This window comes from Mus caroli, unplaced genomic scaffold, assembly GCF_978045245.1.
Source record: "Mus caroli unplaced genomic scaffold, Mus_caroli_1 scaffold_8, whole genome shotgun sequence".
Taxonomy (NCBI): Eukaryota; Metazoa; Chordata; class Mammalia; order Rodentia; family Muridae; genus Mus; species Mus caroli.
In genome coordinates, this window is record NW_028227263.1 from 102642758 (window position 1) to 102657821 (window position 15064).

Consider the following 15064-nt stretch of genomic DNA (forward strand, 5'->3'; position numbering starts at 1 on the left):
CAGGGTCTGTGATGGTGTCTGGTATGCACTCAGTAAGTGTTGTCAAGCCAAAGAATGAACAAACAGGGGAGGCAAGGAAAAGCTTGCTGCATACCTCTGGTATGGACTCGTGTAAAGCCACAGCAATGGGGTCCTCATTCCTTCTACCCCCACAGGAACTGGAGAGCCACCTGGAAGCCGAGGAGGGTGCCCGGCAGAAGCTACAGCTGGAGAAGGTGACCACAGAGGCTAAGATGAAGAAATTTGAAGAGGACCTGCTGCTCCTGGAGGACCAGAATTCCAAGCTGAGCAAGGTGGGGCTTCTGGGCAGCACCGCATCCTGGGTCAGCAGGGGGAAGCCTCTGGGGACCATGGGCACACCAAAGCAAGATACAGTAGATGGGCTCCTGCTGGGATCTTGGTCCAGTGAGGCAGGAGTGTGTGTGTGTGTGTGTGAAGGGGGGGTGATGGCTAGGGTGCACTGCCTCCTGGGGGTGTCCTGAAGTGTTGTTCAAAAGAGCAGCCCACATCCCTCCATGTGCTGGTGGCTTAATGCCATTCGTGAGTCCCTAAGGTGGGCTGGGCCCAGACCCCGGGGATGGAGAGGAGGGGAGGGTGAAGGGAGGGAAGGGTAGATGCTGGGGACATGGCAGGCAAGCAAGGGTCCTGAGTCTCTTTTGTCCCCAGGAGCGGAGGCTGCTGGAGGAGCGCCTGGCTGAGTTCTCCTCACAGGCAGCAGAAGAGGAAGAGAAAGTCAAAAGTCTCAACAAGCTGAGGCTCAAATATGAAGCCACAATCTCAGACATGGAAGGTAAAGCAAAGGGGAGCCAGGGTGGGCTGTGTGCATACTGGAGACCTGCAGGCAGAGGGTCAGAGGGAGGAGGCAGATGGTGCCAGGCCTCAGTCTGCAGTCAGCCCCTGTCCTGGTGCCCACAGACCGGCTGAAGAAGGAGGAGAAGGGCCGCCAGGAACTAGAGAAGCTGAAGCGACGGCTGGATGGGGAGAGCTCAGAGCTTCAGGAGCAGATGGTGGAGCAGAAGCAGAGGGCAGAGGAGCTGCTCGCACAGCTGGGCCGCAAGGAGGATGAGCTGCAGGCTGCCCTGCTCAGGTGGGTCTCCCCAGGAGGGGCCCCGCCTCCCCCACCAAGGCACAGCATGTGAGGGACCTCAAGTGTGAGGGCTCCACGCACAGTTATTGAGCTACTACTGCGTACAAGCTGTGGCGCCTATTTGAAACACATTGACCACACTGCATGTGAGGCCTTCCAAGACATCCTGGCTTGTGGGTACAGCTCCATTGCAGATGGAATTAGGAATAAAATGTGAATTAGGAAGGCTGGAGATAACTCAGTGGTTAAGAACAATGGCTGCTCTTGCAGAGTATCCAGGTTCAGTTCCCAGCACCCACATGGAGGCTCATGACTGTACCTGCAGTCCTATGGAGCCCAACTCTCTGTTCTGGCCTCCACGGGCACTGCAGACATGGCGCACATACAGTCAGTTGCATAAAATAAAAATAAACCTTTTTAAATAAATTAAGGTGGAGGGGGCAGAAGAGATGGCTCAGAGGTTAAGAGCATTGATTGCTCTTCCAGAGGTCCTAAGTTCAATTCCCAGCAACCACATGGTGGCTCACAACCATCTGTAATGGGATCTGATGCCCTCTTCTGGTGTGTCTGAAGGCAGCTGCAGTGCACTCAGATACATAAAATAAATAAATCTTTAAAAAAGAAAGAGAGAGAGAGAGAGAGAGAGAGAGAGAGAGAGAGAGAGAGAGAGAGAGAGAGAGAACGAATGAACTTAAGCCGGGCAGTGGTGGCACATGCCTTTAATTCCAGCACTTGGGAGGCAGAGGCAGAAGGATTTCTGAGTTCGAGGCCAGCCTGGTCTATAGAATGAGTTCCAGGACAGCCAAGGCTACACAGAGAACCCCTGTCTCGGGGGGAAAAAAAGATGGAGAAATGATTTGAGGGCACTTCTGGCTTCCACTGTAAACACAGCAGTTAAATGGCCCAGCACTTTCGAGGCTGAGACAGGAGCATTGCCATGAGTGTGTATTAGGCTAGCCTGAACAAATTAGAAAGATCCTGTCCTAGAAAACAGCAACAACTCCCCAAAGATCTCAGTAAAGGGCTGGGCACATGGCAGGAGCCTGGTATCACCCAGGAGAACTGTGGGTAGCATTCTGCCCAGGAATATGAATAGGAAGGATTGGGGACGAGAAATCACATGACCAGTGACAGAGCCAGGACTTGAACCCACATCTGATCGCTCCAGACCCTGAACCTAACCCTCAGCTCTGCCTGCCTGGGTGCCAACCAACCCCCTTGGTCCTTGTCACACCCACAGGGTAGAGGAGGAGGGTGGTGCCCGTGCCCAGCTGCTCAAGTCCCTGCGAGAGGCACAGGCTGGCCTTGCTGAGGCTCAGGAGGACCTGGAAGCTGAGCGGGTAGCCAGAGCCAAGGCAGAGAAGCAGCGCCGGGACCTGGGCGAGGAGTTGGAGGCCCTACGTGGGGAGCTCGAGGACACTCTGGATTCCACCAACGCCCAGCAGGAGCTGCGGTGAGGAGATGGGGTGGGTAGGGGTGGGAGGATAGTGGATGGGACAGGGAGGGTGTGGCAGGTGGGGCACATCAGGACAGAGGCTACACACACACACACTCACACTCACACATACATACACACACACACATACACACACATATACACAATATATATACACACACATACACACATATACACACACATACACACATATACACACACATGCACACACCTACACACACATACACACACACACACACACACACACAGGCACCAGCTCTGAAGGTGTGAATGGAAGAGTCAGACCCAAGCCTTGCCCTCAGACTACCCCATTCTTAGAGAACTTTTCTTTTTTGTTTGTTTGTTTGTTTGTTTGTTTTTAGTTTCTTGAGACAGGGTTTCTCTGTGTAACAGCACTGGCTGTCCTGAAACTTGCTCTGTAGAGCAGGCTGGCCTTAAATTCACAGACATTCACCTTTAAAAAAAAGATTTATTCATTTTATTTATCTGAGTACACTGTTGCTGTCTTCAGACACCCCAGAAGACATCGGATCCCATTACAGATGCTTGTGAGCCACCATGTGGTTGCTGGGAATTGAACTCAGGACCTCTGGAAAAGCAGTCAGTGCTCTTAGCCACTAGGCCATCTCTCCAGCCCCAATGCCAGCTCTTAAGTGAAGTCCAAAGGCTGGAGAGAGTGGTTTAGAGCACTGGCTGCTTTTACAGAGGATTTGAGTTCAATTCTCAGCAACTACATGATGGTTTACAACTTCCTGTAGCTCCAGGAGATATGACGCCCCCTTCTGGCCTCCTTGGGCACTGCAGTCACATGCACATGCCCACATACACACACATAAGTAATAAAAGAGCTTTAAGGTAAGTCTGTGCTCTGGAAGGCCTTGTTGAGAATGGCCCTTTGAGAAGGGTTTGAGGAATAAATAGGAAGTGATGCCTGACAACCCCTCCCCCTCTGCATCACCACCCAGATACCTTGGGAAATGTATCTGTTATACAACCAAACGCCTGACAAGAGGTGACTTGGGAGGGAAGGTCTGTTTTAGCCCATGATGTCATGGCAAGGAAGTGGCTTCCACAGTGGCAGAAGTGTCTCCTGCCTGTGGTGCGGGAGCTTGCAGTAGGGCTGGCTCCAATCTTCACAGAACAGCAGATGGACTCTGCAGGAACCCAGGCTGGCTATGACCCTCCGCCTGCCTCCCTATGTCAGCTGGACCCCTGCCCTAAAGCTTCTCCATCCTCTCAAGACAGCGCCTCCAGCTGAGCACGGAGGCAGGGGGACTTGTGAGCTCTTGGGGAGCTTTCATATCCAGACCCTCACAGGAAGCACAAACTACAGGGTCCATCCTCAGCGAGAATGGAGAAAGAGACCATATCTGGTTCTCCTCGCATCCCACTGCCCTCCGCTCTGAATTCCTGTCCTCTCTCCCCTGCCCACATCAAAGGTCCAAGAGGGAGCAGGAGGTGACAGAGCTGAAGAAAGCATTGGAAGAGGAGTCCCATGCCCATGAGGTGTCCATGCAGGAGCTGAGACAGAGGCATAGCCAGGCACTGGTGGAGATGGCAGAGCAGTTGGAGCAAGCCCGGAGGGTGAGTAGGTAGCGACCGGCCACCCTCTGGGATATAGCCTTGAATACATGTTCATTGCATAACTACTTAAACCGAATCCTTGATGCAAAGAAAATATTGAACCAAAGGCCGTGGGCATGAGGAGTGAGCGATGACGCTGAGTGTATGGAGGCTCTGAGGTAGAGCTCAGAAAGTCCACCCATTCCACGCAGGGCAAAGGTGTGTGGGAGAAGACTCGGCTATCCCTGGAGGCTGAGGTGTCCGAGCTGAAGGCCGAGCTGAGCAGCCTGCAGACCTCGAGACAGGAGGGTGAGCAGAAGAGGCGACGCCTGGAGTCCCAGCTACAGGAGGTCCAGGGCCGATCCAGTGATTCAGAGCGGGCTCGGTCTGAGGCTGCTGAGAAGCTGCAGAGAGCCCAGGTAGGCGGGGTCACGGGGTGTCATGTGACTATCCCTGGGGGCGGGGGTGGGGAGCGGACTGTGAATGGTTTCACTCTAAATAGGGCAGCACGGACAGAAAAAAAAAAGATGACTCCACCCCAGTCTGACTTGGCTCAAATAGTTTTCGTTTTTGAAGCAGGTTTACTCAGTGCAGCACTGGCTGTCCTGGAACTCACTCTGTACACCAAACTAGTCTTGAACTCACAGAGATCCTCCTGCCTCTGCCTCCCAAGTTCTAGGTGGCCTGAGCCACCACACCCAGCTCCCTCCCTCGTCCCTTTCATTGCTGAATGGTATTCCCCCTTTTGTTTCTTCTATTGACTGTCTGTCCACCTTGGTGACATGGCAGAAGTTCCTCTCCTCTGGAAACTGCTAATACTTGGCCTCTGTGTCAGTTCTGTTAGACCCTGGCCAGGCACTGGCTTCCCACCATGCACACAGCCAGGACATCTGGGACAGAGGTGTCAATAAAGCCCACTGTGTTGAACTATCCTGGCCAGCTTCATGATCTCCTTTCCACAGGCGGAACTTGAGAGCGTGTCCACAGCCCTGAGTGAGGCGGAGTCCAAAGCCATCAGGCTGGGCAAGGAGCTGAGCAGTGCAGAGTCCCAGCTGCACGACACCCAGGTGACCCTGCTTGTCCCCCACGCCCTCCCCCATCTTCTTCTCTGCCGCTGACTCCACCTGACCCCCGTCATCCCTTCCACCCACAGGAACTGCTGCAGGAGGAGACCAGGGCAAAGCTGGCCCTGGGGTCCCGTGTGCGTGCCCTAGAGGCCGAGGCGGCCGGGCTTCGGGAGCAGATGGAAGAGGAGGTGGTTGCCAGGGAACGGGCTGGCCGGGAGCTGCAGAGCACACAGGCCCAGGTGGGCAGCCACACCCGTCCAGGGACCATGCCCCATGCTGCTTTCAGATGTCTCTCTGGCTGAGGCCCCATTGCCATGCCTGCCCCTGACTTCCCTACTCCCACAGTGCACAGTGTGGGTGGTGAGCCCTGCCCCCCCCCAAGCTCCTCCTCTTTCCATAGGTAGCTCAAGGGCTCTGCCCACCCTTCCTCACAGCCTACTGTGGCTGCCAGTACCCTGGACAGAGCCTCTGCCTGTCTTTCCCAGTAATGTCTGCAGGCCTTTGCTCTTCCAGACTTAGGGGCTTCCCTCCCTTGTAGTTGGTCGCTTGTCCCATCAACTCTCTGTTTTACTCTGGCTAAATGTTGGCCACCTTAGGCTGTGACTGTTCTACCCTTGTGTCTCCCCACCAGATTGAATCCCTTCAAATAACTGACCCTGATCTGTATAGGAAGCCTTAAGAGACGCCAGCAGAATGAATGAATGAGCCTTGCACTGGCAGGCTCCTATTTGTACTTCAAAACCCATCTCCAATGGAGACTCTTCCCCATCCTGTGAAGTCCCCAGATTATCACTTCCTCTTCTTCCTCCTCTTCTTCCTCTCTCTCTCTCCTCCTCCTCCTTCTTTTCTTCTTCTTCCTCCTCAGCATTTGTCACTTTCGCTTTGGTGTGGGGATCCAAGGGCAAATCCCATTTGAACTGAGTGCTGGGTCATGCTGAGGGTACCAGTACCCTGGAAGACCTAGGTTGATAGTTCTCAACTGCTGTGAGGCAGGAGGTCCCAGTGGTCAGCTCCTTCCCTCCTTTAGACTTCAGTTTACACCCAGGAAAAGGGGCGCCAGAAGTCCACACCACAGTCACTCACAGCTGTCACCTTACACCCTTCTCCCTGCAGCTCTCTGAATGGCGGCGACGCCAGGAAGAAGAGGCCGCGGTGCTGGAGGCTGGGGAGGAGGCTCGGCGCCGTGCAGCCCGGGAGGCAGAGACCCTGACCCAGCGCCTGGCAGAAAAGACTGAGGCTGTAGAACGACTGGAGCGAGCCCGGCGGCGACTGCAGCAGGAGTTGGACGATGCCACTGTGGACCTGGGGCAACAGAAGCAGCTCCTGAGCACACTGGAGAAGAAGCAGCGGAAATTTGACCAGGTGAGTGCCTCGGTTTACCCAGCTGGCTACCCTGAGGAACCAGAAACCCATTTGAATACTGGGAGAAACTTGCTAGGGGAGGGGACTTTCGAGATAAGTTTTAAAAGTCAGCCAGGTAGGTGCTGACTCTCTCTCTCTCTCTCTCTCTCTCTCTCTCATACACACACACACACACACACACACACACACAAACACATTTACAAAGCAGGCCACCCTGAGTGCCCTGCTTGTGCCTATCGCCCATTGCTTGAGTGTCCCAGTTTGAACAATGATGTACAAAACGTCCTGTCTCCTACCCTGAGGGTGCTTGCATCCTGACTCATTGTCCTGGGCATTGCTGCGCCCATCTCCGACTCAGTTTACCCATCTAGAAAGCATGAATCATATCAAGTATTCCACATCCTGGAGGATTAAAATAATCATTGCAGATGCCAAAGGTCCATGTGTCGGTCAGCGCTCAGTCACTGTAGCAGACCCTGGAGGCAGCTGACTTAGAAAATAACAAGCATTGTTTTGGCTCACGGGTTTGGAGGGTTTGGCTCTCGGCCATTGGTGCTATTGCTGACAGCTCTGAGTCAGAATATCATGGCGGCAGCATGTGGGAGGCATAAACAAGTCAGAGCCCTTCTCAACTATCCCTGCCTACATGTCCACTGCCCACAATGCCCATCAATTACAAATGGGAGCTTCCAGCCCCAGTGTCTACAGTAAAGGTCGTGTGTCTTTCTAGCTGATTAAAAGACTTTCAGAGGGTGGGTGAGGTGGCTTCCTGGTTAAAGTGAAGGAAGCAGTTCTGCCTCTCCAGCACCCATGTAAATGCTGGCTGGGTGTGGTGGCCATCTATAGTTCCAGCCTTGGTGGCCAGCAGGGCAAGCCAGCTAGCTGTCTCTCCTTGTCTATTTCTTGTGTGTCTTTGTGTATGTGTGTTTATTTCTAACTCTGTCTCTCTCGAGTATCTCCTTCCTCCCTCTCCTCCTCCCTTCCCAATCCTCCTTCCAATCAACCCATCTCCCCCTGCATTTTTCTCTGCAGCTCCTGGCAGAGGAGAAAGCTGCAGTACTACGGGCTGTGGAAGACCGTGAACGGATAGAGGCCGAAGGCCGGGAGCGAGAGGCCCGGGCCCTGTCGCTGACCCGGGCCCTGGAAGAGGAGCAGGAGGCACGGGAGGAGCTGGAGAGGCAGAACCGTGCTCTGCGGGCTGAGCTGGAAGCACTGCTGAGCAGCAAGGATGACGTGGGCAAGAACGTAAGCCGGCTGTGGGCACAGTGGGGACGGAGGGTTTGTGAGCGCACACATGTGCTCACCTAGCAAACATTGAAGTTGTGCTCACACAGCAGACACTGCAGTCACGTGCTAACACAGCAGACACTGCAGTCACGTGCTCACACAGCACACACTGCAGTCATGTGCTCACACAGCAGACACTGCAGTCATGTTCTCACACAGCAGACACTGCAGTCATGTTCTCACACAGCAGACACTGCAGTCACGTGCTCACACAGCATACACTGCAGTCATGTGCTCACACAGCACACACTGCAGTCATGTGCTCACACAGCAGACACTGCAGTCATGTGCTCACACAGCACACACTGCAGGCAATGTGCTCACACAGCACACACTGCAGTCATGTGCTCACACAGCAGACACTGCAGTCACGTGCTCACACAGCAGACACTGCAGTCACGTGCTCACACAGCAGACACTGCAGTCATGTGCTCACACAGCAGACACTGCAGGCATGTGGTCACATAGGAGACACTGCAGGCATGTGGTCACATAGCCAAGCGCTCTGCTTACCAAATCACAAATGGGCTTTCTATGCACACTTGCATGGTGTGAACAGAATTCTCGAATTGTAGCTAGACTTTGGTTACTTTGTGGGTTCTTCTTTCTTCCACCCTTCTCTACCCTCCCTCCTCTCTTTCAACCCCCTAAGACTAGATAGGAGAAAAAAGGGGGGAATGATGATATTGTTGGACTACTTCCTGCTTATCAGGAGCATCGAGTTCCTTGGGGCAAGTTTGATCTTCTCTGTCAGGATATCTAATTTCTTCTTGTTCTTTGTTCTTTCTGCACAACTGCTTAACAAACCATGACTAACAACCAACAACCCATCCAGCCTCTTGGGTCTCTAGCATTTATACACCCTCTGAAGAGTCCCCAAAATTCCAAATGTCACACAATCATAAAAACTATCTCCTGCTGCTAAAATCCCACCTGTGCTAGAGCAGGAGGCAAATCATAGTCACCTGCTGTGGACAATCTGAAGCAGCCACAAATCCCCACGCCAGGGATTAAAACAAAACTATGTTCTTGTAATAGTCCTGTGTTTTATAAAGAGACCAAAATTGTCATTACACTCGGTCACACACATAGTCACAGTTTTGTTTGGCTCTTTATTTTTATTGTTTTCCCAAATAGGGTTTCTCTGTGTAGCCCTGGCAGTCCTGGGACTGCTCTGTAGAGTCAGCCTTGAACTCAGAGATCCTCCCAAATGCCAAGATTAAAGACATGCACTACAACAACCAGCTTCTCCATTTTTTTTTTTCAAATCTCAAGTTGATTTGAAACTTCTGGCAATCCTCCTGCCTCAGCCTTCTGTGTGTTGAGGTATGTGCCACCATATCTTGCCAGTCACATGTCACATACAGAACATGATTGCCACTCACATATATATAATAGGAATGCTATTAAACACAAGCTCTTGCCTGCGCCCAAGCCTGCACCTCTAGGCTCAGCTGACAGTGTGGGTCACTGGCATAGGGATGTGATGGACATGGAGCCTGTGCTCAGCAGGTCGGAACCAGGAGATTGTCATGGAAGCAGCTGGCAGCAGCTAGATTTGCAGGGCTAAAGGGCAAAGGCATCTTCTCCAGGAGGTGACAGCTAAGCGGAGTCTCCCACAGGTTGTATCTGGTGCCTGGAGTTTTGCCTCTCTGGAAGACATGGAAACCCCCAAGTTGAGGGAAGAATGGAGGTAGATAGTGCATTCATTGTAATTGGGAGGAACTGACAGGCAGCTCAGTGGTCAAGAGCACTGGCTGTTCTTGCAGAGGCTCTGGGTTTTGTTCCCAGCACTCACACCAGCAGTTAAAAACCCTCTGTAACTCCAGCTCCAGAGGCTCTGGTGCCCCCTTCTGGCCTCGATGTGTACTGGATGTACGCATGCACATACCCATACACAAACATAGATAAACACGATTTAAAATAATATAGTCTTTATTTTGAAATATCAATGGCGGTGTGTCCTTTTAAAACTGTTTAAAAAGATTTATTTTCATGTGCATTGGTGATCTGCCTGCATGTGTGTGTGTGGGTGTCAGGCCCTCTGGAATTGGAGTCACAGACAGCTGTGAGCTGCCATGTGGGTGCTGTGGATTGAGCTTGGGCTCTTTGGAAGAGAGTAGTCTGTGCTCTTACCCCTGAACCGCCTATCCAGCTCCAATAATATATATATGTATATATATATATAAAGCTGCTTTGTATAAAGAAGCCTGGGTCAAAGTTACACCTCATAAGAGAATTGTAGGCTCACGGCTATAGGAGGTGATGAGCATTGGAAAGCACCCTCCACCTATAGCACAGTGGGGGTCTCGAGGGGGGAAAGCCTTACATTCTGGAGAAGGAAGAGGGCTTCTTGCTGGAATAGGTTTTCAAGCGTGTTCTCATTGCCTTCCCATTGCTAGGACGAAGCCCACTGAGCTTCAAGGGAAGAACTTGGGCAGAAACCCTGCGTGCTGGCTCACTCACCACCTCACGCTCGGCTAGCTTTCTTTTTCTTTCTTTTCAGTTTCTTTCTCTCTGTATTTCGAGACAGGGTTTCTCTGTGTAGTCCAGGCTGTCCTGGAACTCACTCTATAGACCAGGTTAGCCTTGAACACAGAGAGCCACCTGGATTAAAGTATGCATCACCACTGCCCAGTTCAGCTAACTTTCTTATATAGCCTAGGAATGCTGCTGCCCATAGTGGACGGGGCTCTCCTGTATCAACTAATAAGCAAAACATCCCCCCTCCCTCAGATGTGCCCACGGACAAGTCGGATCTGGGCAATTCCTTAATCAGGGCTCTTCTCTCAGATGACAAAGTTGACAGTGCTAATGAGAACAATGGATGAGTTCCATACCATTTGATCTAGTTTCAAGGCATTGTGAATAGTCAAATATAATTCAAGGATGGGGACAGCGAGATGGCTCAGAGGATAAAGGTGCTTGCCGCCAAGGCTGCTGACCTTGGTTTGATTCCTGGGACCAACGTGGTGGAGGGAGAGAACTGATTCCTGCCTGTTATCCTCTAGCCTGTGCATGTACATTGTGGCACGTGTGTGTGCATACACGCACAAATGGAAATTCCACATGGTCATGGGTTTGTGCAGTTAGGGAAGGTTGCAGCCACAGTGACAGAGAAAGATGTCTGAGAGTCTCAAGGTCGTGGCAGGGTTATTGCCCGTGTCAGGAAGAGCCTGGGATTGTGGCTGCTTTCTGAAGAGAGTAGCCGTGGGTGGGTGCTGAGACCTCACAGGGTCTGAACAGGAAATGTGCTCCGGTTTCCTGGGTGCCTTCTGGCTCAGCTGGAGGTGGTTTTATAGGTTTAGTTCGCCTGTGTTTGACTGGGAAACAAAGTCATGTCAAGAAGGTTTTTATTCTCCCTCTAGCACCTTAAATAGGCAAGTCCGCCCTCCTCACCTCGATGTAAGATACTGTCACCCGCAGAGTTCAGTCTCTAGAACTAACTGTACCAAAAATCAAAGAAAACACAAATCTCATTATCTTTAAGGAAATTTTATGATTTGGGGTTGTTATGCTTAATTAATTATGTAATTAATTAAATGTATGAGTGCTCTGCTGCATGTACACCTGCACTCCAGAAGAGGGCATCAGATCCTTTTGTAGATGGCTGTGAGCCACCATGGGCATGCTGGGGATTGAATTCAGAACCTCTGGAAGAGCAGCCAGTGCTCTTTTTTTTTTAATTATTATTATGTCTAAGTACACTGTAGCTGTCTTCAGATGCAGAAAAGGGCGTCAGTTCTCATTACAGGTGGTTGTGAGCCACCATGTGGTTGCTGGGATTGAACTCAAGACCTTCAGAAGAACAGGCAGTGCTCTTAACCACTGAACCATCTCTCCAGCCCCTTTGATTTTTTTTTTCAAGTTTTTTCTTAATGCATTTATTTTATGTGTGAGAGTAGTTTGCCTCTGTTTGCGTTTGTGCACCATATACATGCAGTACCCTCAGAGGCCAGAAGAGGGCACTGGATCCCCTGGAACTGGAGTCACAGATGGTTGTGAGCTATCTAAGGATGCTGGGAATTACACCTGGATCCTCTGGAAGAGCAGCCAGTGTGATCAACTCTTAAGGCATTTCTCTATCCCTGAGTGCATGAGTTTGTAACAAACTGTATCCATTGTCAGGCAACATGCTAGTGGGCTACAGGTTAGACACACCTGCTAGGGCTTTTTATTTTTACTTCCCCCCCCCATCCCCAAGCAGTTTTCTTTTTAACTTCAGAAGGTTTGGATTAGTGGGTTTCTACCTGTCTGGTACCCGCTCTTCTAGCTGGGTTTCTGATTCTGCTGCCATGGTGACATCCCAGCAAAAGCAATGGGAGGGAGAAAGGATTATTCACCTTACAATTCCAGGTTTTGCTCCATCTTTGGCAGGGTCAAGGCAGGAGCCTGAGAAGTAGATGGTCACATGCACAGTCAAGAACAGAGAGTGAATACATGCACCCCCCTTTTTAAAATACAGCCCGAGTCCCAGACCAAGGGTGTGGTGCCACCCACTGTCCCTCACTGAGACTTTCTTTCTGGGTGATTCTAGATTGTGTCACAATAACAATTTTAGAACCCAAGCAGGGCAGATCTCTGAGTTCGAGGCCAGCCTGGTCTACCGAGTGAATTCCAGGACAGCCAGGGCTACACAGAGAAACCCTGTCTTGAAAAACCAAAACAAACAAAAAACAAAACCAATTATCACACACTAAAATGTTTCAGATCATTTTCATCAAATGTTCTCAGATCACTTAAGATGAGAACTGGTAGGTGCTCAGTAACTCGTGTGAATGAGAGAAATAACTCACTTAGACCACTCTACCAGCTATCACTCTGGCCTCCCCTCTACTCAGGACACCATCTTAATCCTGGCCTAGGCCTCAAACTTACTCCCCCTTCCCACCAGGTGCACGAGCTGGAGCGAGCCCGTAAGGTGGCTGAACAGGCAGCCAGTGACCTGCGGACACAGGTGACAGAATTGGAGGATGAGCTGACTGCCGCAGAGGATGCCAAGCTGCGCCTGGAGGTGACTGTGCAGGCTCTGAAGGCTCAACATGAACGCGACCTGCAGGGCCGCGATGATGCCGGTGAGGAGAGGCGGAGGCAGCTGGCCAAGCAGGTATGGAGCAAGAGGCTGCAGTGCACCTGTGCAGCCCTGGCGGATGCATGTGGGAGGGGATTCCCCTTTGTGAGCATTTTCCCCAGGGTCCACTTGCTGTCCACCCAGAGAGCCACCTCTCTGCTCTGCCAGGAGGCAGGGACACACCCGTGCCACTGGGAGTATATCAGCATTCCCTAGCACACCCACCACCCACCAAGCAGGGTGGATGCAGGTGTGGCTAGACTTTTCCTTAGGAAGTTTAAATAGACTTTTACTTTTGATAGAAAGGACATGGAGTGACCATAGAAAAGATTCCAGTCCACCTTTGGTAAATCATTGAGTTGATTGGGGCTTGCTTATAGCAGTGAGAGTGACTGACTCCAGGTTGCACACTTTGCCATCTGCTCCACCGAAGAGCCTCCTCTCCCTCAGTCGGTGCTTATTACTCTGTGACCTCGGGGAGGGGAGCTTTTGAATCTCATAAAGGAAATAGATATAAAACAGGGCAGGAGGGAAGAGGCCAGGAGGGACCCAAAAGGCCAAGGTAGGATGAGTCACAGAGGAGAAATCTGGGTGCCATGACTTCTAACCTCTCTGACCCTGCCCCCAGCTGAGAGACGCAGAGGTAGAGCGCGATGAGGAACGGAAGCAGAGGGCACTGGCTATGGCTGCCCGCAAGAAGCTGGAGTTGGAACTGGAGGAGTTGAAGGCACAGACATCTGCTGCTGGGCAGGGCAAGGAAGAGGCAGTGAAGCAGCTGAAGAAGATGCAGGTGAGGGGGGCTCGAGGGTGGGAGGTGCCAGGGACTCAGGATCCGAGGTCTGGTCCCATCACATTCACCAGCAGCGGGGGGGTGGGGGGGTGGGGCGGGTCGAGGGTGGGAGGGACCAGGGATCCAGGATCGGAGTCCCATCACCTTCAACAGCAGCTGTGGGAGGGCTGGGGGGGCGGGTCGAGGGGGGGCGGGGCCAGGGATCCAGGATCGGAGGTCTGGTCCCATCACCTTCACTGGCAGCAGTTGCTGGATTAACTAGTGGCCTTAGAAAATGCTGGCCTCTGATGTGTGTTTGTTTGTTTTTTATCTTTGCGTTTCACTCATTTTAGGTGCTAGACTTTGAAATCTAAACTCATCATTTAATTAGATAATAAATTTAGTGCCACTGAAGATGGAACCTAGCGCCTTGAATAATTCTCTCTGGGCGATTCTAAGCAGGAGCTTTATCCAGGAGCCATGCCCCCGCTCTTCGCTGGGGGATTCTAGTCAAGGGCTCTATCACTGAACCACACCCCTAGGCCATACTAGGATATTTAAACCGACTGGTGCCTGTGGTATCTTACTATGGGGTAGCAGGCAAAAGGGCCAGGTCAAGCATCCAGAGAAAGGATCCCTTGTTTAACCCCTTCGTCAGACATGTAATAATAACAATAAGGTTTACCACTGTGGCCCATCTTCTTTATCACTGGCTCCTCATAGCAGTGCTGGACTCCCCGTGGGTGGAGAAAAAGTTTGTGTTGGCCTCTCCTCACACTCCTAGGTAGTGACCACAGAGCCGCAGGCTAAATATTCTATTCTGACTCACTTTAAGAAGAGGTTAACTAAGGCTTAGAGAAGGAGTGGAATTGGCCCAAGGGCACACAGCACGCACGGGCTCTGAGGCAGACAATGGGCTCTGTGCTGCCCCTGCTCGCCCTGGCCCTGCTTGCAGGTAATGTGCTCCCTCAAGGGTGGGTTTCTAGACGCAGCTTAACTAAACCCGCACCTACCCAGGTCCAGATGAAGGAGCTGTGGCGGGAGGTAGAGGAGACGCGTAGCTCCCGCGACGAGATGTTTACCCTGAGCAGGGAAAATGAGAAGAAGCTCAAGGGGCTGGAAGCTGAGGTGCTGCGTCTGCAAGAGGTAAGAGGTGGGCAGGTTCTAGTGGGAGGCCTGGCGTGGGTGTGGCTTAACTGGAGGTCCTAGAGGATGGGCGGGGCTTAACTGGAGGTTCGGGGGGTGGGTGGGCGGGGCTTTCCACGAGGTTTTGGGAGGGGAGACTTTGGAAGTAGGCGTGGCTCCCGGTGCCTTCTGCCTTCCCGAGTTGGGGATCTTGTCCTGGGGGATATTGGGAACCAGAGCAGGAGCTGCCAGGGCCAATCCTAGAAAGACGAGGAAG

General features: G+C 52.0%; 1 protein-coding gene across 5 annotated transcripts in view; it reads left to right on the forward strand.

Moving 5' to 3' along the window:
• The window catches only part of Myh14 (myosin heavy chain 14), a 67086-nt gene that overhangs the window by 43048 nt on the left and 8974 nt on the right, over positions 1 to 15064 (forward strand). For all 5 annotated transcript variants that reach the window (XM_021166764.2, XM_029479395.2, XM_029479397.2 and 2 more), the window contains 13 exons: positions 156 to 293; positions 667 to 790; positions 916 to 1087; positions 2328 to 2540; positions 3983 to 4127; positions 4319 to 4525; positions 5069 to 5173; positions 5260 to 5412; positions 6287 to 6535; positions 7568 to 7780; positions 12717 to 12929; positions 13522 to 13683; positions 14680 to 14808. In XM_021166764.2, coding sequence (XP_021022423.1) covers positions 156 to 293; positions 667 to 790; positions 916 to 1087; positions 2328 to 2540; positions 3983 to 4127; positions 4319 to 4525; positions 5069 to 5173; positions 5260 to 5412; positions 6287 to 6535; positions 7568 to 7780; positions 12717 to 12929; positions 13522 to 13683; positions 14680 to 14808 — 2223 coding nt within the window. The remainder of the gene's footprint in view (positions 1 to 155; positions 294 to 666; positions 791 to 915; positions 1088 to 2327; positions 2541 to 3982; positions 4128 to 4318; positions 4526 to 5068; positions 5174 to 5259; positions 5413 to 6286; positions 6536 to 7567; positions 7781 to 12716; positions 12930 to 13521; positions 13684 to 14679; positions 14809 to 15064) is intronic.